We start from the raw sequence: 12693 nt of genomic DNA on the forward strand, positions 1-12693 counted from the left end.
TCCGTTTGAACACCTGTCCCGACAGGGAGCTCACCTCAAAGGCAAGGCATTCTATTATTGCTGGCCAACTCTCTTTGCCTATTACTAGAAGCCAAATCTGCTTCCCTGATATATGGAAACATTGATTTTCTTCCCTACAAGTTCAGCTGCCTAAAATTCCTTTAGATGTGCATAATACTTCTCATTCCACAAATTAGAAATGAATCTTAAATATAAATATCCTGAGAATGGGAAATACATGGACGATTCATTCTAAAGTACAAATGACTGATAAGAGCAGGATTGTAGTAGGGGAACCTAAGGATGGAGTACAGTCAAAATGCTCCTTAGAAGTGAGGATGGTGAGACTTCATCTTACATATTTTAGACGCGTTATTGGGAAGGACCAGTCCCTGGAGAAGGACATCATGCTTGGTAAAGTAGAGGGTCAGTGAAAGAGAGAAAGACTCTCAATGAGATGGATTGACACAGTGGCTGCAAAGATGGGCTCAAGCATAGCAAGGATTGTGAGGATGGTAAGAACTGGGCATTCTGTTGTACATAGAGTTGCTATGAGTTGGAATCGACTTGATGGCACCTAACAACAACAACAAAGATGGCATCAAGAATACCAAAGACACCAGGAATATGAGGACACCAAAAATGTAGTAGAAAGAGCACTGGGCTAGGAAATGAAAGATGAGTTTCAATGTGATTTATGTTCTCTCAGCCTTGGTTTTCTCATCTGGAAAAGGAATAATCTGCACGATGCATAGTTTTACTTATTACCCTAATTGCAGAATTTTGTCTGGAAGTGGTCCCACTCACCTGGGCTGTCTTAAGCCTTTACTTTGGCTTCACTTTCTTAGTTCTGGGTGGGCAATGGGTCACACATGCGTCAATGGGCTCCAGCCTCTTTGGTGGATGCTCTTTGTGCCAAAGATGCTATGACCTACACCACCCACCATCATGTCAATCAATGAGTCCTTTATTCCCACCTGGTTTGAACCTTCCTTTCCCTGCCTAGAAGCCTTGCTTCATCAAGGCTATTTATGGTATTTGTGTCATAAATCAAGGATGCAGGCAACACATTTTATTATGAGTTTATTATATATTCTCTTTTCCTGGAGTTTTGCAAGTAAAATATTGAATAAGAACCAACTCTTTATTTGCCCCACGTTCCACGCTACAGAACCAGGTCATATTACAACTGCTTGATGCACAAGACCCAATGATTCAATAAATACTTTATAAAAATAATGCAGCTTTCTTCTTTCTTAAAACATAAAAAAAAATTAGGATTTCCCAGACTTTAGTCTTCCCTCCCCTTTTTATAGCATTTACTAGGAATATATCGGTGAAGGGAAAATTGTTACGATGGTATTAAAATAAAATAGATGAAATGAGGTCTAATTCTTTCTTTTTTCCTTTGGAAAAGTGCTATTCCCTGTTCTTATGCCTGAACTTTCTGTTGTTTTCTGAGCCTACATGAACAGAAATTCTGCCATTTTGCAGTTTTTTAGTAGAATCATAGCATTATGCAAATAAGAAATATTGCTCTTTTATTCTAAAGCCTTTTAATATGATTACAAAAACCAGACCTCAGATTTGCCCCTAAATTACTCATTTGCTCCCAAACCCTACCCAGTCGGGGGAAAAAAAAAAAAAAAAAGAGCCCCTTGCCATTGAGTCAATTCCAACTCATCGTGACCCAGTCTGAGGCAAGGGAATTTTGGATGGTCGAGACTTCAGCAAGGTGCCTTATGACTAAATAACCTTTGGTTTACAGTGGCTTTTTTGTTTGTTTGTTTGTTTCGCTACATTTCCATTGAGTTTCTTTTTTTTTAAAAGAACTCATTACTAAATTCCCTTTCTCTTCCACTTTTCTAAGCCCCTTCCTCTCTGTTTTCTCAGAGAAGTGATTAAATAGTTTCACAATAACAACTCCAGAGAAAAGTTTGCACTTAAGTCACATTCATATTAAATAAGTTATATATAAAAATTGCTGATAACGTTTACACCTTCAGTCTCTTGCCCACTTAGCTTCTCTTAGAAACACTGGATCAGGTGTGAATTGAGTCCCACCCACTATCCCCTCCAGGTCCTTTTGGCTGCTTTGCTGTCCCATGCACCTGCCTGCATTGTCCTAACAGGATATCCAAAAAGTCTGTAGGCATCTCAGAGGGTAAGCGTGGCTTCAGATGGCAGTCACCTGGGCTTGGCGCACACCTCTCATGTAATTTATGGAAAATGTTCGTGTAGTATATACAAATATACACATATGCAGGTAACGAGGATTCTGCTCCAGGTGAGTAGACCAGTGCAGCGTGTCTGTGTTACAAATGCCAGAGGTGGCACCCCCATCTCTGTCCACCTTATCCCCAGCCTCTTAATATTCCCTGGCCTCTTGGAACTGCTTGAAGTAATCTTCGTCTGAAGGGCTCTCTGTGCACTTCTGTCCATTGTTGGGAGGCCGAGCCTCATTATACCTGCTCCAGTCACCCTTGCAGATAATCCAGGGCAGAATGTCCACTTTGTAATGGAGCTCTGCAGAGAACTCAGTGCTGATGAGGTTGGGCGTCCCAGCCCCTTTGCCCCTGGTGATGAGCTGCATGTTGTCACCATAGCAACAGTGCTGGGCAGCCAGTGTGGTGCTCTCTAGTGACAGCATGGACCGGATGCAGTATCGGGCCGTTGGCTTGTAGATCTCCAACTTCTCCTTGGGCCCGCTGGCGTCCTTCCAGCGGAAGTCCTTCTGCTTGATGTGGTCAAAGATGTCTGCTGTGCTGTAGGCCACTTCGGTAGGATAGAAGCAGGGGCAGCTGGGCAGGTCGTTCATTACTTTGTGCATGTACTTCTTTAAGAACTCACTTTTGCAGCTCATCCATCGCTCACAACTGTCCATGTCTGAAAAAGGCCACAGAGACACCCTCTCACCATGTGCAAAACTAGTCTATGTTACAGTCAATACCTCCCTCCTTGAGCCCCAGTCCCCCACAGCTGCCTGGAGCCCCCAAACCACAGATGGCCACTCTCGTCTCTCTTGGACTTGGAGATGACTGAGAGTTTCTTTGTCCATAGGCTCCCCTCCCCCTTATATTATGAAAAAATTTAAATACATATAAAAGTAGAGAGAATAATACTTATATGACTGCCTATATACCATCATCTGGATTTAACCATCATTATATGGGGTTTTTATATTTGCTTCATCTTTTGTCTTTAATTTTGTGAAACTATGAAAAAAAATTTTTTTTATATGATATTATGACTCCTAAATTTAACTAGGAATCTATAAAAATACATAAACAAATAAAAGAGATTTTTCCTAGGTAATTATAATCTCATGAACACCCTTAACAAAATTAACAATAATTCACAGGACCATTCTGAATCGCCTCTCTAAACAAGGGGTGAGGCGGTAGAAATGCCTCTGAAAAACATTCAAAGGACTAAGTTTTATTTTGCCACTCGGTTTCTGGTTTAAACTAGGGCTAGTCTTTTAGCCTCTTAACCGTAGATGTGGTTTAGAGCTAGGAATGACTGCTAACCAAAAGGTCGGCAGTTGGAATCCACCAGCCGCTCCTTGGAAACACTATGGGGCAGTTCTACCCTGTTCTATAGGGTTGCTATGAGTCAGAACTGACTCAAAGGCAACAGACAACAACAAACAAGATAACAACCTTAGATATTTATCAATCATTGTATGTAAATCTATATAAAATGCCTCAGTGAGGAAAGGGAGGGGTGGTCCCTCCTTTTGGGGGACTTAACATTTAGGCTGGAGTCCCTGGGTGGTGCAAATGGCTAACGCATTTGACTGCTAACTGAAAGGTTGGAGGCTGGAGTCCACCCAGAGGTGCCTCAGAAAAAAAGGCTGGTAATCTACCTCTGAAAAACCAGCCATTGAACACCCTGACTCACAGGAGGTTGCCAAGAGTTGGAATGGACTCAATGACAACTTTTTTTGTTGTTGTTGTTAACATTTAGGCTAGAGGTCACTGGCCAGAATTTACCTGAGGAGATGTTCTGTTTAGTTATTACAGTAATAAAAAATTTTGAATTAGTTGTCAACATTTAAAAATAGGCAATTTCACTTATAAATGGGGATTCCTGGCTTCATTTGAAAAACCCAAAGATGTGTCTACACTGGTCCTGCATTTCTCCATGGGAACCACTGGCTGCTGTGAATAGGTGAACAGGGACCACTTCTTGGACAATGGTGCAGGTTCTCCAGACCACCCCAGTCCCTGCTGAGCCACCTGATTCATAGGCTTTTTTTGTCATCTGAGTTTGGGACCTCTGATTTACTTAATATCTTAGTTGGGGTACTCCCAGAAGTAGACCCTGAGATGAAGATTCCAGTGAAAATGGTTCTTTGGGTGATGATTCTAAAAAATGCCAGTAGGGAAGCAAGGAAGTGAGATAGGGAAGGAAGGCAGTCAATATAGAACCAAAAAAAAAAAAAAAACCAATCCAGTTGTAGTCAAGTTGACTTAGACTCATGGTGACCACAAGTGTGTCAGAGTAGAACTGTGCTCCACAGGGTTTTCAATGGCTGAGAGATCACCAGGCCTTTCCTCTGAGGCACCTCTAGATGGACTTGAACAGCCAACCTTCCATTAGCAGACGAATGTATTAGCTATTTGCACCACCCAGGGATTGCGGGCCAATATAGGGTGCATATTAAATAGGTTTTTTTTTTTTTAATTATTATTAAATAGATAATCACTTTTAACAGCTGGAGCTCATCTCTGTTGGGGAAACAGTGCAGAGGACACACCTCAGAGCTTTCCCATTCAAGGGGTGATGGATCTGGTTATTTACCCAACAGCTCCACACAACAACTGAAGGAGTGCTGCTTTTGGACTTTCCTGGCTGAGTCACTTCCAGCCACCACGCATTCATGGGCCTGTGAGCTCTGGAGACCAGAAAAAGCCTTCAGCAAAGAAACACAGGGGCCTCCATGTGGCGGTCGAGCTGGTGTGCAGGGACTTGGTGGGGACAAGGGGACATGGGCAGAGCAACCACAGCATCTGCCTCAGTGTGTTGCAGCGGATAAGCCAAGGTACACACCCTCTAAGGAAGCCAGCTGTGGTGGAATGTGGGGTGCAGTAAAGGAGGCAAAGGCAAAATGACCATGGGTGGGTGATGAAAAATTTTGGAAGTAGATGGTGGTGATGGTTATACCACATTGTAAATTAATGCCACTGAATCGGTTAAAATGGCAAACTTCATATTATATATACATTACCCAATAAAATAAAAATTATAAAGAAAAAAGCCTTGTGGATGTTCAAAAACACAATGCCATTTCCAGCAGGGATGTCAGGTGGGCTTCAAGAAGCATGTGACAACCACGCTGGCCCTAAGGCATGGTAGGGCGGTGTGGTGGCTGCTCTCAGCCAATGACTCAGCAAGGTGGGGGTATGGGAGTCAGTGCATTCCTACCCAATGCAGGACTCCTCCTACCAGTAGCCTGTGCTGGGGGTTCCTCACCACATGGTTGAGACTCTCCCAGAGGTATCCTGGGCTCTTCATTCCCGATCCTTCTTCCTTCCCTCTTCCTTCCACAGCAGTCAGACCTTCACCTCAGTCTGGAAGCTCTCCCTGCCTAGTCCTGCTCCCTTCCCCTTTATCCTTCACAGGCATTCCCCCAACAAATTGCAGGTCTATTCCCACCTGGGTACTTGCTTCTTGGAGGACGTGAACTGACATAGGCTGCAATAGCAGAGATGGGGGCAGGGTCAAGGGAGGGCATTCAAGGAAAATGTGAAGTGTGCAAACCAAAGTTTAGCAGAAAGACTCTGGTGGGGATGTTTAGGGGCTGGGGACTTGTTGAGTTTAACTGGAGCAGAGGATAGAGGGAAATAAGGTTGTTGGTGTCATATCATGGACGTCTCCAAAGCAGCTCAGGCTTATTAAGAAGGCACTGGGCAGACACTGAAGGTTTTTGAGTCATAGTGGATTATTACTCTTTTCCTGCTACTTATTTTTCAATTTTATTGTGTTTTCTTTGAAGGTTTGCACAGCAGTTTAGGTTCCCATTCAACAACTTCTACACAAGTTACTCAGTGACATTGGTTACATTCTTTACAATGTGTGAACATTCTCATTCTTTACATTCTGGTTGTTCTGATTCCATTAATCTGGTTTCCCTGCCCTCTTTACATTCTCATCTTTGTTTGAAAGTAATTGTTGACCTTTTGGTCTCATAGAAGTGGTTTTTTAAAGGTGCACAGTACTTATGGGTGATATTATTTTCTCAGCTGATTTGTTATTTAGGTAAAAGGTGACCTCAGGGGTTAGTTTTCATTCACGATTTGAAGAGTATCTCAGGGTTATGGTCTTGAGGAGTCTCAACCAGTCTAGTAGGTCTAGTTTTTTTTAAGGAATTTATGGTTCTGTTCCACATTATTCTCCCATTCTATTAGGGTCCATCTATTGTGGCCCTGATTAGAATGGTTGGTGGTAGTAGTTGGGTACCATCTACTTCTTCTGGTCTCAGGGTAGATGAGGCTGTGGTTCATGTAGACTATGTGTCTTGTAGATGATAGTAGGTTATTAACTGATTTTTATAGTAAGAAAGTGAATTCAGCACTGATAACAGAATGGAAGGTCGTAGAGAACAATTAGAGCTACTTGTAAAGGGTCCAGGTGAGATACTCTGGGAAGGGAAAGCATGTAGGACCAAAAGTAGTCAGAGAGTTAGAGCTGCCAGGTCTTGGTGGTTGGTGAACATAGGGGTAAAGAGAGGAAGCTATGAGAAGTGACTCAGACTCTGATCATGGCGTCTGGGGGGCTGGTGATGCCATAGTTGAAATCAGGAAGAGGAGCATCTTGGAGGAGGGCTCAGGTGGACCCACCAGGAGGACTCAGGAAAATGAGGAACAGAGAAACAGGGCATCTCCAGTGAGCTCAGAAAGGCCTGGCGTAAGGTTGAAAGCTTGGGATCTGGTGCTAGACTGCCTGTGATTGTATCCCAACTCAACTATTTATTAACTCTGTGACCTTCAAGTTACCTCACCATACCGTGCTTCAGTTTTCTCATCTCCAAACTGGGGGTAAAATGGGGCCTATCTCAGAACACTGAGGAAGATTAAATGGGAGCAAATCTAGCAAGTGCTCAAAACAGTGTCCGGTGTCCTGGCAGCTGGAATAATGTCTAAGGCTCCTTTCAGCTCTAAGTTCTTTGATTCCACGGCTACAATCACTGACTAGACAGTTACTGAGAAAATGGAAGTTGGATCTTGGGCAGTTGTATCTGCAAAGTCTAAGGGATCTCCCTCAGGAGGCAAGATCTTCAGAAACAAAATTCCATGGGATGTTGAAGCCCAGAAAATGGCTCTGTATGTTCCCTCCAGGGTGCAGTGTTTATGTAGCTGCAGAGCATCCACTGACTTGTTTTTTTTTATTATTATTATTAACTTTTATTGAGCTTCAAGTGAACGTTTACAAATCAAGTCAGTCTGTCACGTGTAAGTTAATATACATCTTACTCCTTACTCCCACTTGCTCTCCCCCTAATGAGTCAGCCCTTCCAGTCTCTCCTTTCGTGAAAACTTTGCCAGCCTCCAACTCTCTCTATCCTCCCATCCCCCCTCCAGACAGGAGATGCCAACACAGTCTCAAGTGTCCACCTGATATAATTAGCTCACTCTTCATCAGCATTTCTCTCCCACCCACTGTCCAGTCCCTTTCATGTCTGATGAATTGTCTTCGGGGATGGTTCCCGTCCTGTGCCAACAGAAGGTTTTGGGGACCATGACCGCCGGCATTCCTCTAGTCACAGTCAGACCATTAAGTATGGTCTCTTTATGAGAATTTGGGGTCTGCATCCCACTGATCTCCTGCTCCCTCAGGGGTTCTCTATTGTGCTCCCTGTGAGGGCAGTCATCGATTGTGGCGAGGCACCATCTCATTCTTCTGGTCTCAGGATAATGTAGGTCTCTGGTTCATGTGGCCCTTTCTGTCTCTTTGGCTCTTAATTGTCGTGTGACCTTGGTGGTCTTCATTCTCCTTTGCTCCAGGTGGGTTGAGACCAATTGATGCATCTTAGATGGCCGCTTGTTAGCATTTAAGACCCCAGACACCACATTTCAAAGTGGGATGCAGAATGTTTTCATAATAGAATGATTTTGCCAATTGACTTAGAAGTCCCCTTAAACCATGGTTCCCAAACCCCCGCCCTTGCTCCGCTGACCTTTGAAGTATTCAGTTTATCCCGGAAACTTCTTTGCTTTTGGTCCAGTCCAGTCCAGTCCAATTGAGCTGACCTTCCATGTATTGAGTATTGTCCTTCCCTTCACCTAAAGCAGTTCTTATCTGCTAATTAATCAGTAAAAAACCCTCTCCCTCCCTCCCTCCCTCCCCCCTCGCAACCACAAAAGTATGTGTTCTTCTCAGTTTATACTATTTCTCAAGATCTTATAATAGTGGTCTTATACAATATTTGTCCTTTTGCCTCTGACTGATTTCGCTCAGCATAATGCCTTCCAGGTTCCCCCATGTTATGAAATGTTTCACAGATTCCTCGCTGTTCTTTATCGATGCGTAGCATTCCATTGTGTGAATATACCACAATTTATTTACCCATTCATCCGTTGATGGACACCTTGGTTGCTTCCAGCTTTTTGCTTTTGTGAACAGAGCTGCAATAAACATGGGTGTGCATATACCTGTTTGTGTGAAGGCTCTTGTTTCTCTAGGGTATATTCCGAGGAGTGGGATTTCTGGGTTGTATGGTAGTTCTATTTCTAACTGTTTAAGATAATGTCAGATAGATTTCCAAAGTGGTTGTACCATTTTACATTCCCACCAGCAGTGCATAAGAGTTCCAATCTCTCCGCAGCCTCTCCAACATTTATTATTTTGTGTTTTTTGGATTAATGCCAGCCTTGTTGGAGTGAGATGGAATCTCATCGTAGTTTTAATTTGCATTTCTCTAATGGCTAATGATCGAGAGCATTTTCTCACGTATCTGTTAGCTGCCTGAATATCTTCTTTAGTGAAGTGTGTGTTCATATCCTTTGCCCACTTCTTGATTGGGTTGTTTGTCTTTTTGTGGTTGAGTTTTGACAGAATCATGTAGATTTTAGAGATCAGGCGCTGGTCGGAGATGTCAGAGCTGAAAATTCTTTCCCAGTCTGTCACTGACTTGTTTTTATGGTTCATTTATCAAACTTATATAGTGCTTTCATTATGATGGGCATGCTCTAAGTGCCTTACAGATATCAACTCACTTGATTTTACAATAACTCTATGAACTAGGCACTATCACCTCATACCATTTTACAGACCAGGAAACTGAGGCAGGACTAAGAAAAGTAACGATGTTGTGCAAGTCATTCTTTCTCATCTCTGCTGGGCATCTTCCGTTTGTCCTTCTCTATCCCCATCCCAATCTTCTCCTTGCCCTGGAAGGATGACCTGTGTGGACTTTGTCAACAGGCTTCTTGACCCCTGGTTTCCAGTTGGGTTCAGCCAATGGGAGAACTTGGCAAGAGGCTCGAGGGAGAGAGGAGAGTGATGTCAGAGTATTTATCCACTTGGCTCCTCCTTCAGTGGTGCAGGCTGGCTGCATTCTTCTGGGGAAGCATTGCTGTCAGGTGGCCTCTGCAGACACTTACTCCCTCTGGGTTCCAGTGACCACTCGTTTCTCTGGCCCCTTTAGGCCAAGGGGTGGTAAGCGCTCCCACTACTGCCAGGCCTGGGGTTCTGCACAAGCCCTGGTTGATTTCCCCCCATCCTTCTCATAGCTTTGCAAACAGTTCCACCATCAAATGCTCCTCACTTACATATTTTGAGTGAGCTATGTCCTTTCCTACCAGGACTTGACTGGTCTACCAGGCCTCCTTACCCCTCTGAGCCCTTGGCCACACACAGGGTGAGGTCTTGTGCATCTGACTGGTTCTCTGCAAAAGCGAGGGAGGTTGCCAGCCTGTGGAGTATGATGTGAGAAGACTGGTGAAACTCTTTACCCAAAAGGTTCTCCTTTACTGCTCTACCATTTCATGTAAAATTCCTACCTTTAAAGTCATTCCTTAGTTCTAATGTACTGTATTTTCAGAAGGCTCCTGTTAAAATGTAGTTCTGCTGGGTCTGTGAAGGGATTGGGGATAAAGTCAGACCCCGGGTGATCCAGAATTTGCATACTGCCTTCAGTTTGGCTCAGAGACATGTCAGGTTTTTCAAAAAATGCATTATTATCAAGTGTTTAAAAAATTGAGAGATGTTCTGCCGAAACCTAGATTTCTGGCCTCTTTTAGAAAACCAGAATCCCTGGCAAAACTGGATCTGTATTCTTTGAGGGCCATGAGGGCAGATTCCATGGTGGCTTGCACCCGTCCTATGGACTGATTCGTCGCTAAAGGAAGAGAGTGGCTCCTGCCTGTCTATTGTCGTGGAGGCTGTTTAGCAAGCAGGGTGCGATCTTCTTCAACAAAGATTACAGCCAAGAAATCCCTATGGGGCAGGTCTACTCTGTTACCTGGGGTCACTATGAGTTGGAACTGACTCAACAGTGCCCAAGAACAAAACAACAACAACATTTAGTAGATTGGCTATCAAACAGCAGAGATGTGAAAAATTGGAACTTAGGACTGTTAACTTTTAATTAAAAAATAATTTTATTTATTTTTATTGTTGAAAATACACACAGCAGAACATACACCAAATCAGTAATTTCTACTCGTACAATTCAGTAACACTGATAACATTCTTCAAGTTGTCCAACCATTTTCACCCTCCCTTTGCAAATTGTTTCTCCACATTAACAAAAACTCATTGTCTCCAAGCTTCCTATCTAACCTTTAGAGTTGCTGTTGTCAGTTTGGTCCCAAATAGACAGTTCTTTAGAAGAGCACAATGCTCAAGGCAGACATCCTTTACTAATTAAGCTAAACTATTTGGTTTAAGGGAAACCCTGGTGGCATAGTGGCTAAGTGCTACAGCTGCTAACCAAAAGGGTTGGCAGTTCGAATCCGCCAGGCGCTCCTTGGAAACTCTGTGGGGCAGTTCTACTCTGTCCTATAGGGTCGCTATGAGTCAGAATCGACTCGATGGCACTGGGTTTGGTTTGGTTATTTGATTTAAAGAAGGTTTCAGGGGATATTTTTGGTTTAAGTTTTAAAGATTATCTCAGGCAATAGTTCTGGAGGTTTATCCAGCCTTAATGACTCCAGATAATCTGGATTCCATGAGAATTTGAAACCCTGTTCTATATTTTCCCCCCTTTTGATTAGTATTCTTCTGTAGAATCTCTGATCCATGGCCTTAAACCTCCAAACCAAGAAAACAAATCCTATGAGGTGTTTGGTTTTACATAAGCAGCCTTAGCAGCTCCTCTTTTTTTTGTTGTAAAAGTGTAAATAACACAACATTTGTCAATTAAATTTTTTATAGGCGTACAACTTAGTGACATCGATTACATTAAATGGCTGTGTGACCATTACCTTTAATCAAGGTGAATTTTCCATCACCGTAAACAGGAACTCAGTGCTCCATAACTTTTAACTTAGGCAGTAGGTTAGACGTGTGAAGAGGCTAAGAAAGAATTTTTGGGTAGCAAAAGGAATACAGCAGAAGGAGTCCTTACCCTTCTACAATATAGAATTACATCCAGAAACACACAAATATCAGACAAGTAGTAGCGGGGTGTACCAAAGGCTTATGAAAAATTCATGGGGGGCATAATATTGAAAATACTCCCCCTCTCCTCCCTCTGCTGAAGAACTGAGATCATCATTTCTCGATTTCGTTGGGGACAGCCTGGCTGTCAGCAGATTTCATGGCGGCTTGCGCCCTTCCTGTGGACTGATTCATTGCTAAGGGAAGGGAGTGGTCCCTGCCTGCCCATTGCCGTGGCAGCTGCATAGCAAGCAGGGTGGACATAAGAGTGTTACTGGGCTCTGTCTGGTGCAGGAAAAATGGGATTGCTCATGTTGCTTGGAGTGTGTTCAGTGAACAAGAAATATGCTGAGAGAATTGGACCCCATCAGAGGAAAATGAAACTTTTAAATAGATCCAAGGATGGCATTGCAAAGGCAAAAGGGATCTCCAAAGCACTAAATCAATATTTGGATAAAGAAGAAAAAAAAATCTTCTTACCAACTTCAAACAGTTTGGTGGCATTAAACTCCTCGCTTCCCGCAAGCAGGCTCACTTCAGTGGCAGCTGTCCTGAAGGTGTCTTCAATTCCTGTACATAGACAAGAGCTCATTTTTCCCTAGTTATGCGGAAAAAGTCAGCACCCTCCCCCCTAAAACTTAAAATAAAAAAAAAAAAAAATACACCTGAACAAAGCCTTTTTTTGTATTCATTACCACTCACTGGCAGAAACTTGCCAGCAGAGGAAACAGTAAAAAGCAGGTAGTACAACATAAAATATATGAAAACTCCAGATACCATTTGCAGCATGAAATCAGATCCAAATGTGCCTGAGTGAGTCCTAAGGAACTCCCTTGGTAGGTCTGGGGATGGGGTCTTGGCAATGGGGGACATGTGGCAGGATGATTGGTGGTCTCAGAGTGACAAACTAGAGACAGTTGAGTGTAGCTGTTAATACCTTGTCTTTGGGGACTGGCTGCCAGAGTTCAAATCGTACTATCTGTATGACCCTAGATATGCCACTTAACCAATCTGTGTGCCTCAGTTTCCACATCTCTAAAATGGGAAGAACAAAATAAAGAAGTTCACGGGGTTGCTGAATGAATT

General features: G+C 43.2%; 1 protein-coding gene across 1 annotated transcript in view; it reads right to left on the bottom strand.

The window, feature by feature from the left end:
• Positions 1–1095: 1095 nt before the first annotated feature.
• Positions 1096–12693, bottom strand: part of ISM1 (isthmin 1) — a 37180-nt gene continuing 25582 nt past the window's right edge. The window contains exons 6-7 of the mRNA XM_023549903.2: positions 12088–12177; positions 1096–2886 (exon numbers count right to left, since the gene is read on the bottom strand). Coding sequence (XP_023405671.1) covers positions 2369–2886; positions 12088–12177 — 608 coding nt within the window. The 3' untranslated portion in view covers positions 1096–2368. The remainder of the gene's footprint in view (positions 2887–12087; positions 12178–12693) is intronic.

The sequence above is a fragment of the Loxodonta africana genome, chromosome 24 (genome assembly GCF_030014295.1).
Source record: "Loxodonta africana isolate mLoxAfr1 chromosome 24, mLoxAfr1.hap2, whole genome shotgun sequence".
In the NCBI taxonomy this organism is placed as follows: domain Eukaryota; kingdom Metazoa; phylum Chordata; class Mammalia; order Proboscidea; family Elephantidae; genus Loxodonta; species Loxodonta africana.